This window comes from Nicotiana sylvestris, chromosome 2 (genome assembly GCF_000393655.2).
Source record: "Nicotiana sylvestris chromosome 2, ASM39365v2, whole genome shotgun sequence".
In the NCBI taxonomy this organism is placed as follows: domain Eukaryota; kingdom Viridiplantae; phylum Streptophyta; class Magnoliopsida; order Solanales; family Solanaceae; genus Nicotiana; species Nicotiana sylvestris.
The window spans coordinates 97,567,865-97,581,448 of NC_091058.1; the positions used below are offsets into that span (position 1 = coordinate 97,567,865).

A 13,584-nucleotide genomic window follows, 5' to 3' on the forward strand; every position below is an offset into this window, starting at 1 on the left:
GGATCTTGACTTCAACGACAAACTCACCTTCCTTTTAAACTTGACGAACTCAAAACAACACATAACGGCCTTGACGGATTGAAATTGAAGATCGTCGAGCAGCAGTTGTTTGTGGTTGAGCAGTGGCCACCATGGATGTTGAACGAAGCTGGACGAAGCAGCAACATCGAGCCACAACAACACGGACGAGACCAAGGCAGCAGCAACGTAATGGAGAAGCCCGTGGTCGTCCATGGCTGTAGCAGAAGCAACAACGGTGATGGACATGGGAGGTCGATGGACGTAGCAGGAGAAACTGGAGAGCTGGATGAAGCAGCAGCACCAGCAGCAGCGAGCTAGTTGTTGGGTCGTCCATGGTGCGAGGATGGTCGTCGACGATGGACTGTTTTGGTTTGACGGAGTTGCTGGTTCGACTAAAGGTTTTCCGGCAACGTGACGACGACGAAGAGGGTGAAGCCTGACAACTCGCGCAATGGTTGCTGGAGCTTGACGAAGAGGAAAAGGCAGCAGCCATGGCGACACAGTAGGGTCATTTGGTTGAAGACGACGAAGACTGTGTGTGTGTATGTGTTGTTGTGTGTGTGTGGGTTGTTGTGTGTGTGTGTGTTGCTGTTGGGGTGTGTGTGTGTGAGTGTGGTGAAGGGGAAGGATGGGGGGGGCAGCCATGGTTGCTTGCTTGGGGAAGGTGATGGAGAAGAAAAAGATAAGGAAGGGGGGCGGATGGGAGTTTTCAACAGTGAAAATTTTTAGGGTTTTGTTTTTTAAATGAAAGATAGGGAAGGGGTGTTGGGTCTTTGGGGTTATGGACTGGGTCGACTCGGTTTGGAATGGACCGGGTCGTAGAGGAAGGTTGGGTATATTTGGGCCTGTGGTTCAAAATTGAAGAAGAGGCCTAATTCCGATTTTCTTTTATATTCTTGCTCTCTTTTCTTTTACTTCCTAATTAATAAAACTAAAATTCTAAATTAACTTATAAACTAAATTAACTTATAAAAAATACTAATTAATTCCAAATAACTATTATCGCACATTTAAATAGCAATTAACGATAAAATCGCACAATTTAGACGTTAAATGCTAAAAATGCAACGTACATTATTTTTTATGATTTTCTCATTTTTGTAAAACAAACTTAAATAAATACTAAATGAAAATGCGACATATTTTTTATATTTTTTATTAATCTAACAAATAAACATGCATAGACAAAAATGCAAATAATTACACAGAAATGCCACGAAGAACACAAAAATTGCACACAAAGGAAAATTGTTTTATTTGGGATTTTTTGGGAGTAATTCTCATATAGGGCAAAAATTACGTGCTTACATTGGGGAGGTTGCTTATGAGCTTGCCTTACCTCCCAGCTTGGCCGGAGTTCATCAGGTACTTCATGTTTCGATGCTCCGGAGGTATCACGGTGATTCGTCGCACGTGTTAGAGTTCAGTTCAGTCTAGTTGGACAAGGATCTATCCTATATTGAGGAGCCAGTGGCGATATTGGACAGGCATGTTAGAAAGCTGATGTCAAAGAACATTGCATCAGTAAAGGTTCAGTAGCGGGGTCAGTCGGTCGAGGAGGCTACCTGGGAGACCGAGCAGGATATGCACAGCCGTTACCCTCATCTTTTCACTACTTTAGGTATGTCTTTATGCTCGTTCGAGGACGAACGAATGTTTAAGTGTAGGAGGATGTGACGACCCGGCCGGTCGTCTTAAGAATTTATGCCCTGATCCCCCATTAACTGCTTTCCCCGAGTTTATTTCTGCTATTTTGATTTGCCGGGATGTTCGGTTTTGAGTTTCGGAGAGTTTTGGGACACTTAGTCCCTAAATGAGAGCTTAAGTGTTGGAAAGTTGACCATAGTCAGAACAATATGAAGACGGCCTCGGAATGGAAATCCGATGGTTCCGTTAGCTCCATTGGGTGATTTCGAGCTTAGGGGCGTGTTCGGTTTGTGTTTTGGAGGTCTGTAGCTAATTTAGGCTTGAAATGCCGAAAGGTCGAATTTTGAAGTTTCCGGTTCGATAGTGAGATTTTGATCCGAGGGTTGGAATGGAATTCCGGAAGTTGGAGTAGCTCCGTAGTATTGAATGTGACGTGTGTGCAAAATTTTGGGTCATTCGGACGAGGTTTGATAGATTTTTTGATCGAAAGTGTATTTATAGAGTTTTTAGAACTCTTAGGCTTGAATCCGATGAAAAATAGGTGTTTTGATGTTGTTTTGAGCGTTCCGAAGGTTGGAACAAGTTTGAATGAAGTTATGGGATATTTTGGTAGGTTTGGTTGAGGTCCCGGGGGCCTCGGGATGATTTAGGATGGTTGACGGAAAGATTTTTGGAATTTTGGAGTTGCAGATTCAGCTGTTCTTCTGTCATAACCGCATCTGTGAGTGTGGGACCGCAGGTGTGGAACCGCAAAAGCAGCGAATCTGCCACAGAAGCAGAAATGAGGAAGTTCAGCAGGGACCGCAAAAGCGGCAGGATTTCCACAGGAGCGGTACCGCATCTGCGGATGGGGAGTTGCAGATGCGGAAGATTGGTTTTAAGTGAGAAGTCGTAGATGCGACCCGTGTTCCGCAAAAGCGGGACTGCAGATGCGGTAACAACTAGGCAGAAATATGAAATTTCGAGGGTTTAGTTTCAAAAGTTGAAAATTCAATTTGGAGCTCGGGAGAGGGCGACTTTGAGAGGAAATTGAAGAGGAGATCAGTGGATAACAATTCTTTAACCCTTTCTAGTTATATTCCATCAATCTATAGTTAGTTTCATCATTTAATTTCGGATTGGAGATGAAAATTGGGGAAAATTTGGAAGAAAGTTCTTAGACCTAAAATTCGACTTTTGAGTGGGAATTTGACCTTAGATTTGGATAATTTTGGTATGCATGAACTCGTGAGAGTATGAGTATTCTGAAAATATAAATTTTACTCGATTCCGAGACGTGGGCCCGAGGGGCATTTTGGTCATTTTACCTAATTTCGCGTATTAGCTTAGAATTTCTTTGTAGAATCAGTTACTTGAAGTGCTATTTACGTTATGCAATTAAATTGAATAGATTTGGGCCATTTGGAGTCGAGTACTCGTGGCAAGAGCGTGGTTTCGGATTGATTATTGAGCCAATTCGAGGTAAGTGGCTTGTCTAACCTTGTGTGAGGGACCTTCCCTTAGGATTTGGTATATTTGGTAATTGAAATGCCTTGTACGTGAGGTGACGAGTGCGTACTTGTGCTAATTGTTGGAAATCCGGTTTTCATTAAGTAATTACTAGTATGTTTTCTGCCCTGTTTTTATTACTTATACTATTAAGCTTGTTGTTAGCTTAGGAAAGCATGTCTAAGTGACTTAATTGCTTCACTTGTTCAAACTGCCTTACCTAAATTTTGTGCAACATGCTAGGCTAGAATTACTTGTTTGCCTTAATATGAAATTTGACATTTCTGAATGTCTTCCTGTATGCTGCTGTGTATTTACATTGGGACTACGGATGTGGGATTCCGGTAGCTCCCCCCTTGTCTGTTTATTTTGGGACTACGGATGTGGGATTCCGGTAGATCCCTTGCACAGTTATATAGAACTACGGGAATGCACCTGGTATATTCCCCAGTACTGGTTATTTACATTTGGGACTACGGAACGGGATTCCGGTAGATCCCCGCGCACTATGAGTTGGACTCCGGGACGGGATCCCGGGAGATCCATTGGATATGTATATTTGGGACTACAGGACGGTATCCTGGGAGATCCCCGATTGTTATTTTGGTGTTGAACCGTATTTCTTTCTGTGTTTACTTTGTCTCTATAATAGTTGTTGTTGCCCTTTATATTTTGTATTATTTTTATTACTGTACTTAATTATGTTGTTATGTTCTACACTATTGAACTTTATATTTTATTTAACCTCAGTAAGGCTCTGACCTTACTCGTCACTATCCGACCGAGGTTAGGCTTGGCACTTACTAAGTACCGTTATGGTGTACTCATGCCCTTTCTGCGCATGTTTTTCATGTGCAGATCCAGGTACCTTGATTCAGACTTACCATCCTTAAGGCGAGGCGACCTTTCGGAGACTTCAAGGTATATCTACCACGTCCGCAGACCGAGGAGTCTCTCTCTATTCTCTCTTGTAGTTACAGCCCTTCTGTATTTACTTGTTTTAGACTATTCTGGAGTTAGAGCACTATGTAATATCCCTAGTTTGTGATTCATGGGTTTTCGGGTCTTGGAAGTATGTATTGGTTTGAGAGTTAAATATTGTGTATGCCGAGCGGCACTTTTAAACACTGTTTTATCACTCTAGTTCTGTCTTAAATCGTTTAATTTTCGCAATTTGGTTTATCTTCCGCAATTTAGGCTTACCTAGTCGTAGAGACTAGGTGCCGTCACGATGGTTCACGGAGGACGAACCGGGGTCGTGACATATTCACATGTATTTGCACCATGTATTCATGAATAAACAGCAAAAAGCGCTTAAAATCAGGACACTCCAGCTGTACGCGCATGTATTGACATATATTCGCCGCTGTTGTATTCATGAATACAGCAGTAAAAAGCGCCCAAAATTAGGGCAGTCCAGCTATATGCGCATGTATTCACATGTATTCGCGCCATGTATTCATGAATACAGTAACGACAATCACCTTAAAAATAAGTATGTACAGCTATCTAAGAGAGAGGAAAAACATAAATAGCGTATTTCATGCCTCAATGGTAGTATATAATATAAATACTTATTTTGCTATAAAATATAAAAGATAGCTATAGAAAATAATATTTTAAAATGATTTTGATTTATAATAAATAGGGTGTATACCTTTACTATAGGAGGTAAAATTTCCTATAAACTTCAGGCATGACTAAGTGATTTTTTTTAATGAATCAGAATAAGTTTCTTTGCATTTTGTCGCATAGGCCAGTAAACTACTCTGAGCTAATATAGGGATATCGATTGACAAATATCTTAGGATCCTAACCTCTAAACTACGATTTTTCAAAATTTACAACTTTTGGCAATTGATCTTGCAAGTCATAAATCACCAAATAAACACCATTACTTAGACGTGTCCCAATAAAAAATTTCATATGCTTGCGAGGGATATTTATCAGTGAAAGATCATGTCTTCGCTAGTGCTTGATTATTCGTGAATCATCTCCTTATAGAAGACACAGATAAGTGGGGCTATTCGACTATTGGGTCTTAATATGCACATAACCTAGAAATAGACATCATCAAAAAGATATCCCAATTAAAACACGTCCATGAATGGTCATGTGTTCACATAGAAAGTTTATTCATAAATCATTATCTTACAATACAGTCAATTAATCGATCAGTTTGTTCTATTCAACTATGTTTGGACCCATCTCATAGGCATTCCTACAAAGTCAATATCGCATTTGCTTTCCACCATGTAAACTTGCCTACAACAACAGAGCTAAGTGCTGAAGTAGAGATAGAATTCATCCTCCTACCCCCACCCACCCATACCCAAAAAGGGAAGGCGCCAACAAAGGAATAGAATTCATCTTTTCTCGGATGAATATACCTTATTTCCTCCAAAAACCATTTACACCCGATGGTATATGAAGGTAGAGACTTAAAAGGCCAACATCTGATTGTACAAGCATTTCAAGTTATTTGCATGAAATGGTAAAGAATTCCTATTTACATCAATTTATCAGAGTACATAGAAAAGAACAGCTTTAAGCACCATTAACACTATCGTCAGAGGTACCATCAACCATGGAATGAACGAAAATGAATTGAGTTCACACAGCATAGGGATAAAGCAGGGTAGCAAAAAGATTTAGATACAAATACTGAATCAATTCATATTAGAAGTACAATTGTCTACACTGACCGACCTCAACCTCCGTGGGGCAGTAAGGACACTTGAAAGGCCTCGTGTTGTTGTTCTTCGACAGTTTTGTAATAGATTGCTTGCATAGCACATGCCCGCAAGAAAGCAGCATAGGCGGATTCTCCTCAGTTGCCTGATCCCGACTCACTGGACAGACAAAGATGGAGTGGAACTGAAACTCTCTGTCCAAGTCTACAGGCACGGGCAACTGTTTCATGGATTGCCATTCCTGCTTTTTCCCAGTCATCACATTCATTAGTTTCAGAAGGGTTGGCAACCCCTGGACACCAGCTGCAATGGTCACACTCAATGGACTGTCATAGGATTGACCCATGAGATTGCAGAACTGCCGAGCAAGCTCTTCAGCCAATTTATCCCAGTGGAAAGGTGATAGCAAATCTGCATAAGGTGACGAATCTAGTTTTCCAGCCCACAATAGACAGGCCATGAGCCTCTGGATCTCTGCCATATATTTGGTGGCAAAAGGGGGGAAGAAGGTTCTCGCATAATTTAAAGCTCCATCTCTACCTCTTTTCTGTAGAATTTCCACAAACTGCTGCCTATGTAGCTTCATTTCAATATCAGACCCACTTAGCTTAAGTTTCTCACTGTTGGTGGTGGCCCAACCCAGAGCTGGTTCCAGGTTTCGAGACCTCATGGCTTCAAGTATATGATGCATTTCCAGAAAAGGAGATTTTTGGCCTGCAGCTTCAGGTTCTCTGGCCTCGGTTATGAAACAATCACCAAGATCAAAGTGGCCTTCCCGGTAGAAATGGCTGGCGATTATCTGGTTTACGGTATGGATATCAGAACCAACATTCCTGTAGGCCTTTGATATGTCAGGGTTGAAAGACTTCTCAAGGAGCTTAGGGTACTTGCTTAGTGCAACATTTAGCTCTTTTTGTGTTCCTTCCAACTGACTGAGTGGAGCAACTTCTTTCAACTTAGCTTTTAGTTCACTAAGAATCATTTTGTGCTCACCCAGAGATGCAGCATCATTTGTTGATTGTATTCTCAACAGTGCTTGTTCTATTTCATGACCGATCTGCTCCATCACTTCTTGAAATTTTGATGATGCAACCTTTTGCTTCTTTGTGACACGATCAAAAGCATCTTTAATGGTATTCAGCTCCATTTCCTACTTTCTCAAATTCCTGCTAGAACTCTCGCTGTAAAATCTAGATGAAAAGAATACACCGTTAGTATGCATTGTACACATATGGGCACAAATAGTAGGAGATAATAAAAGGAAAAAAAAAATTCCAACAGTGCCTAACAACCAGACATGGCAGTGTATGTTTTTGCCTGCAAATAAAATATTTTTACTCCTCGGAACTACCTAACTTCAACTCATAATGAACACAAGTAGCTAATTAGCTACAGCTGCAAGAAAGTTTATGATCCTTAAAGAACTTGAAAGGAGACGGGATCATTAAAAGTTAACTAATAAGACAAGGAATATTTTGATTGCTTCATGTTATACCTTTACCTGCTGCTAGTTTGTTTCGCCAGCTAGAGCAAACATGTATTATTTCCCCACATAACACCTACCTTGCATCAATGCTACAGAACTTCATAACCAATTAGATCCTTTTCTCTATCCCATCTTAAGCGACACGAATACAAAAAAATAAGTAGCTGCTTTGACTTATATATAAAATGCTTAATAAAAAATTAAGAGAGTAGCTGGAGTTCATGCTTGAAGTTGTTTTTTAATAAAGAAAAACACAGTATTGAAGTTGTAAAATTTTGAAACCTGAGAAAAATATGTAGAATATTAAGAAACTCAACCTTAAAAGCTACGTCATGAGATGAGGATGGCCAGACCCTTATAAGGAAACAACAGCCTATTCTCTCCCGTAATCTGGGACTCTTACAAGCCTTGCGCGCTCATGCCTGGACATCTAAAGCATAGCATGGACAACACAAGGAGACAACAGCCTGCTGTAATGTTAAAATATCAAGCACATCAATTTGCAGATTTATACATGTCTAGATTCATTGTACTTAATAAGAAATATCTTCTTTTTTTTCAAGTAAAAATTTGGACCATTTCTCAATTTGTGTGTGTCGTCCTGCGCAGGGGCTATGCTAATCTTTCCTATTTCGTTCCAATTTTATCGGATGTCCCGGAAGGAACTTGGATAAGAAAATCTTATAAAACATTCCTCTAAGATACCTTAGGATAGTGTTTTTAATTATAGAATATATTTACCTACCATATTAATATATTTGGGCACCTCTTGTACGTTTTTTTCAATCAAGTCAATGATAAGTTTTCTCTATTCACATGGTATCAAAGCCTCTATGATCTTGGTAAAAACTCAAATAGCTTCCGCTACCAATGGGCAGTGTTGGCCAAAATGTGACGGCTGCCCTAGCCAATGTTTATGTTTTTCTTATTCCTTTTGATATCAATGTCGGTCCTGTCTCCGAAAATCGATACTATTACTCTCAAGACGATCATTCTTGCGTCGCTCTTCTCTATGACGACCATTCATGTTTGCTTCTTTTCCACGCCACTACTCTCTAGGATCGTTCAAGCACCATTCATCTTTCCTGTGAAGGTTCTAGTGCCACTATCTATCTGGCTACCAGCGTGCCACTTTATACACAGCCAGGGTCATACCCTAAACTTTGAATTTACTATCATCGTTCTACCAATTCAAGATAACCTCCTAAAGATTTGCAACACTATCTCTTTGCAGTGATTAAAATAGATATTTCTACTTGTACGGTGCAAGAAGACTTTGTTTCAATGTGCCATTACCAGCAACTTTCTGGAGAAGAGAAAATCTAACACTGCTTTTCTACTTGTTGATTTTGCACTATCCGACGAGGTTGCTATATCAACTCTCTATGTTGCCAAAATAACAATATTCAAGTTGATTTCCTCACTTTTGACTTTAATGGGGCCTATTCGAATATTCATACATGTCAGGATTATTGTATCTGGATAAGAAAAACCTTATAGAATGTCATATTGGATACCTTGGGATATGTTGTATAAGAAATTATAGAAGATTTACATACCTTTTAGCATCGAGATTGATTAGCCAACATACTGGGTGCCTAATTCTATCAATGTAAGGGACACCCCTCCTATACATACTTGTAGCCTGTTTGGCCAAGCTCCTAAAATCAGATTATTTTGAAAAGTGTTTTTTTATATAAGTAATTTTGGTGAAAAGCAGTTTGTGTTTGACTAATCAATTTGAAAAGCACTTTTGAGCAACAATTAGTGTGTGGCCAAGCTTTTAGAAATTGCTTCTAAGAGCCTTTTTGGCCAAGCTTCTGGGAGGCCAAAAATACTTTTTTCCTCCAAAAAAGTACTTTTAAAAAAATTTAAGTTGTTTCACCAATACAGAGAAGTACTTTTGGCCAGCAGCAGAAGCAGTTTTTCTGCTTTTGGGAAGAAGCAAAAAATTCTAGCTTCTTCCAAGAAGCAGAAGCAGAAGTGAAAAATTAATTTATTCGAGACAAAACTATTCGCACCATAAATTTATATTTTTCAAATTATCCCTTACTAATTTAAGTTTTTTCTTTTCATTTTTGCTTCTAGTTTTTACCCTTCTTTTAAATTAAAGATATCATATACATGAATCATATTGTAACTTTCCAAATTCTTTATTGACTTTTCTTGTTTTTGATTTTTTCTTTGTAATGTATTGTAACTTCCCACATTATCTTCTTTTTTCACACTAAAGCAAATTATCTACATCCTTCTTTGGATTTTCAACTCTCTTCCTACAAATAATCATTTATAATTTCTTCTGTTATATGTTATTAGTTACTGAATCTTTAAAACAGTTATCAAATCTAATTTGTGAAAATTACCTACAAATAGGTAATAAATTTAAAATTGCATCGCAAAATCTATATAATATATTATTAAAAGAAGAAGAAAAAGCATCACATAGTAAGTCAAGTGGCAGCCTAACAATAGGTCACTTGGTAATTTAGGACAAAGTTAGTAAGGTTAGGTAATATTAATTAGTTTTTTTTTCTAATTTAAATTTTAAAAAAATTAAATTATACATTATGTGTTGTTAATAATTAGTTACTCTTTTTGAATTAGAAGTTAAATATACATAACTTATTTTTTTACAAAAAATTTATATTTACATATTTAAAATTATTTCTATTTTACGCTCAATGCCATCTTTCAAGTTTGACACTCAGAATCATCTAGTTACAATTACCATGGCTATACATAATTTCATCTGACGACATTCTTCTACTGATAAGGAATTCAATTATTATGTTAATGAAGACATTACTGCAGAGATTGAGGAAGGAGATGGGCCTTCTGATATTCCTTTAGAAATTCAAGGCAAGTCTTCTTCTAATATGGAGGCGTTGTGTGATAGACATAGAGATGAAATTGTTGAGAAATATTATCATGTGTGAGTGACTTTACTTATTATTTCATGGTAGATTATAAATATATTGTAATTTATGGAATAGACTTCTAATTCATACTGAAATGATGTATTTTGATTATTCAAATCATCATGTAACAACTTATACTAGATAATAACATGCTTTGGTATATATGTAAAATTGATTTAAATCTTTAATATGTTTGTTTACTTTATGTTTATATTTTAATTAAATTAAATAAAGAATAATAAAAGTCTCTTACGATAAATATTTGAGTTTATTTTTCTCTTTAAAAGAATTATAAGACCTTGATACTATTTTTTTGGTAATTTGACACTGAAAAGTACTTTTTAGAAAGATTGGCCAAACACGATTTGTTTATCAAATGTTGCAAAAAATACTTCTTAAATGAATTGGCCAAACACAAATTGTTCTTTTCCAAAACTACTTTTCAAAATAAGCAGATTTTGGCAGCTTGGCCAAACGGGCTCTAAGTGTATTGTTCTTAAAAGTGCTTTTTTTAAAAGTACTTTTGAGAAGAAGCTTCTTTTTTCTGCTTCTCAAAAATTGTTTCTGCTTCTACTCAAAAACACTTTTTTTTCTTCCTAGAAGCTAGGCCAAACACCTCAACTTTTTAAGAAAAGCACTTAAAAGCTATGTTGCTCGGATTCTCTGAAAATGTTGCCGGATACGTGTCGGATCCTCCAAAAGTAATGCATTTTTGGAGGATCTGACACGGGTACGACAACATTTTGGAAAGTCCGCGCAACATAGCTTAAAAGGCCTTTTGGCCTTGGAGAAGCTTGGTCAAACATGCTATTAATTAAGTCAAGGAATTTACTTTCACAAAGAAATAAGAATATCATTATTTGCAAAAGATCTTATGTACAAACATTTTGGGACATCCTTAAACTGAAAGGATCTGCGAAATAGGAGCAAGGAGTCGATTTCCCACTTCTCTAATCTAGAAGGGTCAATGGTTAATTTGATAGAGCTTTGAGTTTTACTGCTTCATACCACCTGTCCTAAATCATAACAGCTAAAATGGCAACCTAGGTGACTGAAAGGAAAGTGCTTGGCAATTTCGCATATTACTTCTATGTGTGAATGATAGGGAACAAGAACTAAAAGGGTGTTTAGAGTAGACTGTGCATTTTGAATCATGTCCTGACATTATTGCTGTGAGTTAGTGGCAAACATAAGCCACGAACAATGCCCAATAAAAAGTTAAAGAAACCAATAATTTGAACTGGTCATGTGGAAAGAGGTTCAGATGGGCTCCTAGCACAAAATATTAAAATTTTTAAAAAGAAAGGTCTGACGAGATGGCCCAAACCTAAAGGATGATTGAAATTGGTACGCATGTTCTTTTAGTTAGGAGCTCTTCCTCTTCAAAATTCTGCTTAATCTATTTTTCCTGTGGACTTTCACAACTATCATAAGCAAAGCCCTTTGAAATTATTGCCCATAACAGATATCGCATTTTGATGTCAGTGTCTGAGCAATTTCATCTACCACCACAAAGGACTGGTCCAGATTACAGCGTCGCATCTCCACATCCAACCTGCCATTATAAGCTACACTCGGGGATCCACCAATATAGTAATATGTACTACTTTCACTAACCTATGTCCTCTGAAACCCTTCCCCAGAACCAAGTAACTTATACTCGATCAAGTCAAGAATATCCTTATTGCTTGTAAAACAGAACCTTAAGAATAAGAAAGTTACCCTCCAAGTGGGTGCACAACATCACACAAAGTTCTCTTATAAAAAGGCTACCCTAAATGCTAGGATTTGACTTTACCTTAAATTGTTTTTACCAAATCAGCCATTATTCCATCAGCCTACTGTACATTTGCATCAATTAAAAATAGGCAATGTCGGAAATAGCATGTGATGCATAGTTGAGTATTCAAGAGAGAAGAAGACGATGTAGAGCTGCAGCAATGTAGCCCCCAGGCACTTATGTGGTACTTTTGAGAGAAATAGGTACACATACAGTGCATTAACGGCTGGTTGGAGGTTAAATGGAATTAATATCCCCAGCCCAAGCATAATTGTGCATTTTCATTTTATAAGGTAATAAAACAAAAGAAACACAAACTAAGATAATAAAACAAAATTATAAATTTGCATTATAATTTTGAACAGAAGAAAGCAAAAAAGAAACACAAACTTAGTTTTATAATCGAAACAGATCATACATCCACTTTTACCAATTGTTCAAAGAATTCAGCAATCATTATTAAAAAATACAAGATGAGTAACAATTCAGCCAGGTCAACTAACTGGCAAGTACATAAAATGGTAAAAGAGATGAAAAGTTACATTGCAAGACTGGCCCAAATGCTGCATTTAGACCAGATCATCTAAATGCAGCAATCTCAAGACTGAGATATTATCCTTCTAAGAAATTTTTTTTCTTAATGACTCGCGCATAAGCCATGCAAAGGGAAATTAAAGAACCAGATTTCAATGAGACTGGAAAATCTACGCTTATTGCTTCCGTACCTAACCATTTCTAACTTGAAATACACTAAAAATTCTTTTACATTTTGAAGGGGGAATTCAAGAAAAGTATATGTCCACAAGTAGATCAAGTAAAAACTTACGTGGATAGAGTTATCTGATACTTAGATGGGAGGTATTATGCACCCACCGGCCACTGGATTAGTCATGGCCAACGGTCACCATTACTTAAAAAAGGTATATGACTCCTTTGTTATCCCACCACTCTATTTAGGCCTATATCATCTCAATACAAAATAGTTTATCCTTTAAGTCAACTTATATGTTCTCTAAAACTAGATGTACTCTAGATCACCCATTTAATTCTACAAGAACATACAAATCTCTTCTCTCTTCTTTTTTCTGTTGCTAGTAAGCAAAATAAAACATACAGGTCTCTAACTACAATTAAGAAAACTTCTAATTGAACTGTTTTTTATAAATATAAATATTTATGCTTTGTCATACTCCGAAAAGTGGGTGCAATTGTGCACCCACTGACCTAAAATCAAACCACTGGTCCAACAGTTTAGCTCAGACGGTCCTACTTCGCAACAAATACTCTCCCCATCCAATCTAATATACACACTTAAGACCCTCGAAATTTTTCCAATTAACTGAGCTCCAGCTAATTACTAACTAAAGAGAACCTGAAATTTCAGTCATTATAATTTGCTTCCAACGGAAATGAATTCATCTATACACGTCTCATCCACAAGTTCTCAACAAATAAGCGCAGAGCTAGTAACAACAACATAATACCTAGTGTGATCCCACAAGTAGGGTCTGGGAGGGTGGGGTGTACGCAGACCAATATATCGGCACCTAG

At 37.6% G+C, this 13,584-nt stretch overlaps 1 protein-coding gene and 1 non-coding gene across 4 annotated transcripts in view; both read right to left on the bottom strand.

The window, feature by feature from the left end:
- Positions 1-5,597: 5,597 nt before the first annotated feature.
- Positions 5,598-13,584, bottom strand: part of LOC104238047 (protein RMD5 homolog) — an 8,438-nt gene continuing 451 nt past the window's right edge. The window contains exons 2-3 of one of the 3 annotated variants that reach the window (XM_009792316.2): positions 7,653-7,802; positions 5,598-7,039 (exon numbers count right to left, since the gene is read on the bottom strand). In XM_009792316.2, the coding sequence (XP_009790618.1) occupies positions 5,836-6,996 (1,161 nt within the window). In that variant the 5' untranslated portion in view covers positions 6,997-7,039; positions 7,653-7,802 and the 3' untranslated portion in view covers positions 5,598-5,835. Of the gene's footprint in view, positions 7,040-7,652; positions 7,806-13,584 lie in introns of all 3 variants that reach the window. The other 2 variants (XM_009792315.2, XM_009792313.2) reach the window with 2 other exon arrangements.
- On the bottom strand, positions 7,900-8,001 carry LOC138886677 (U6 spliceosomal RNA). Its single transcript, XR_011405722.1, has one exon. It is a non-coding gene; the product is annotated as a U6 spliceosomal RNA (small nuclear RNA).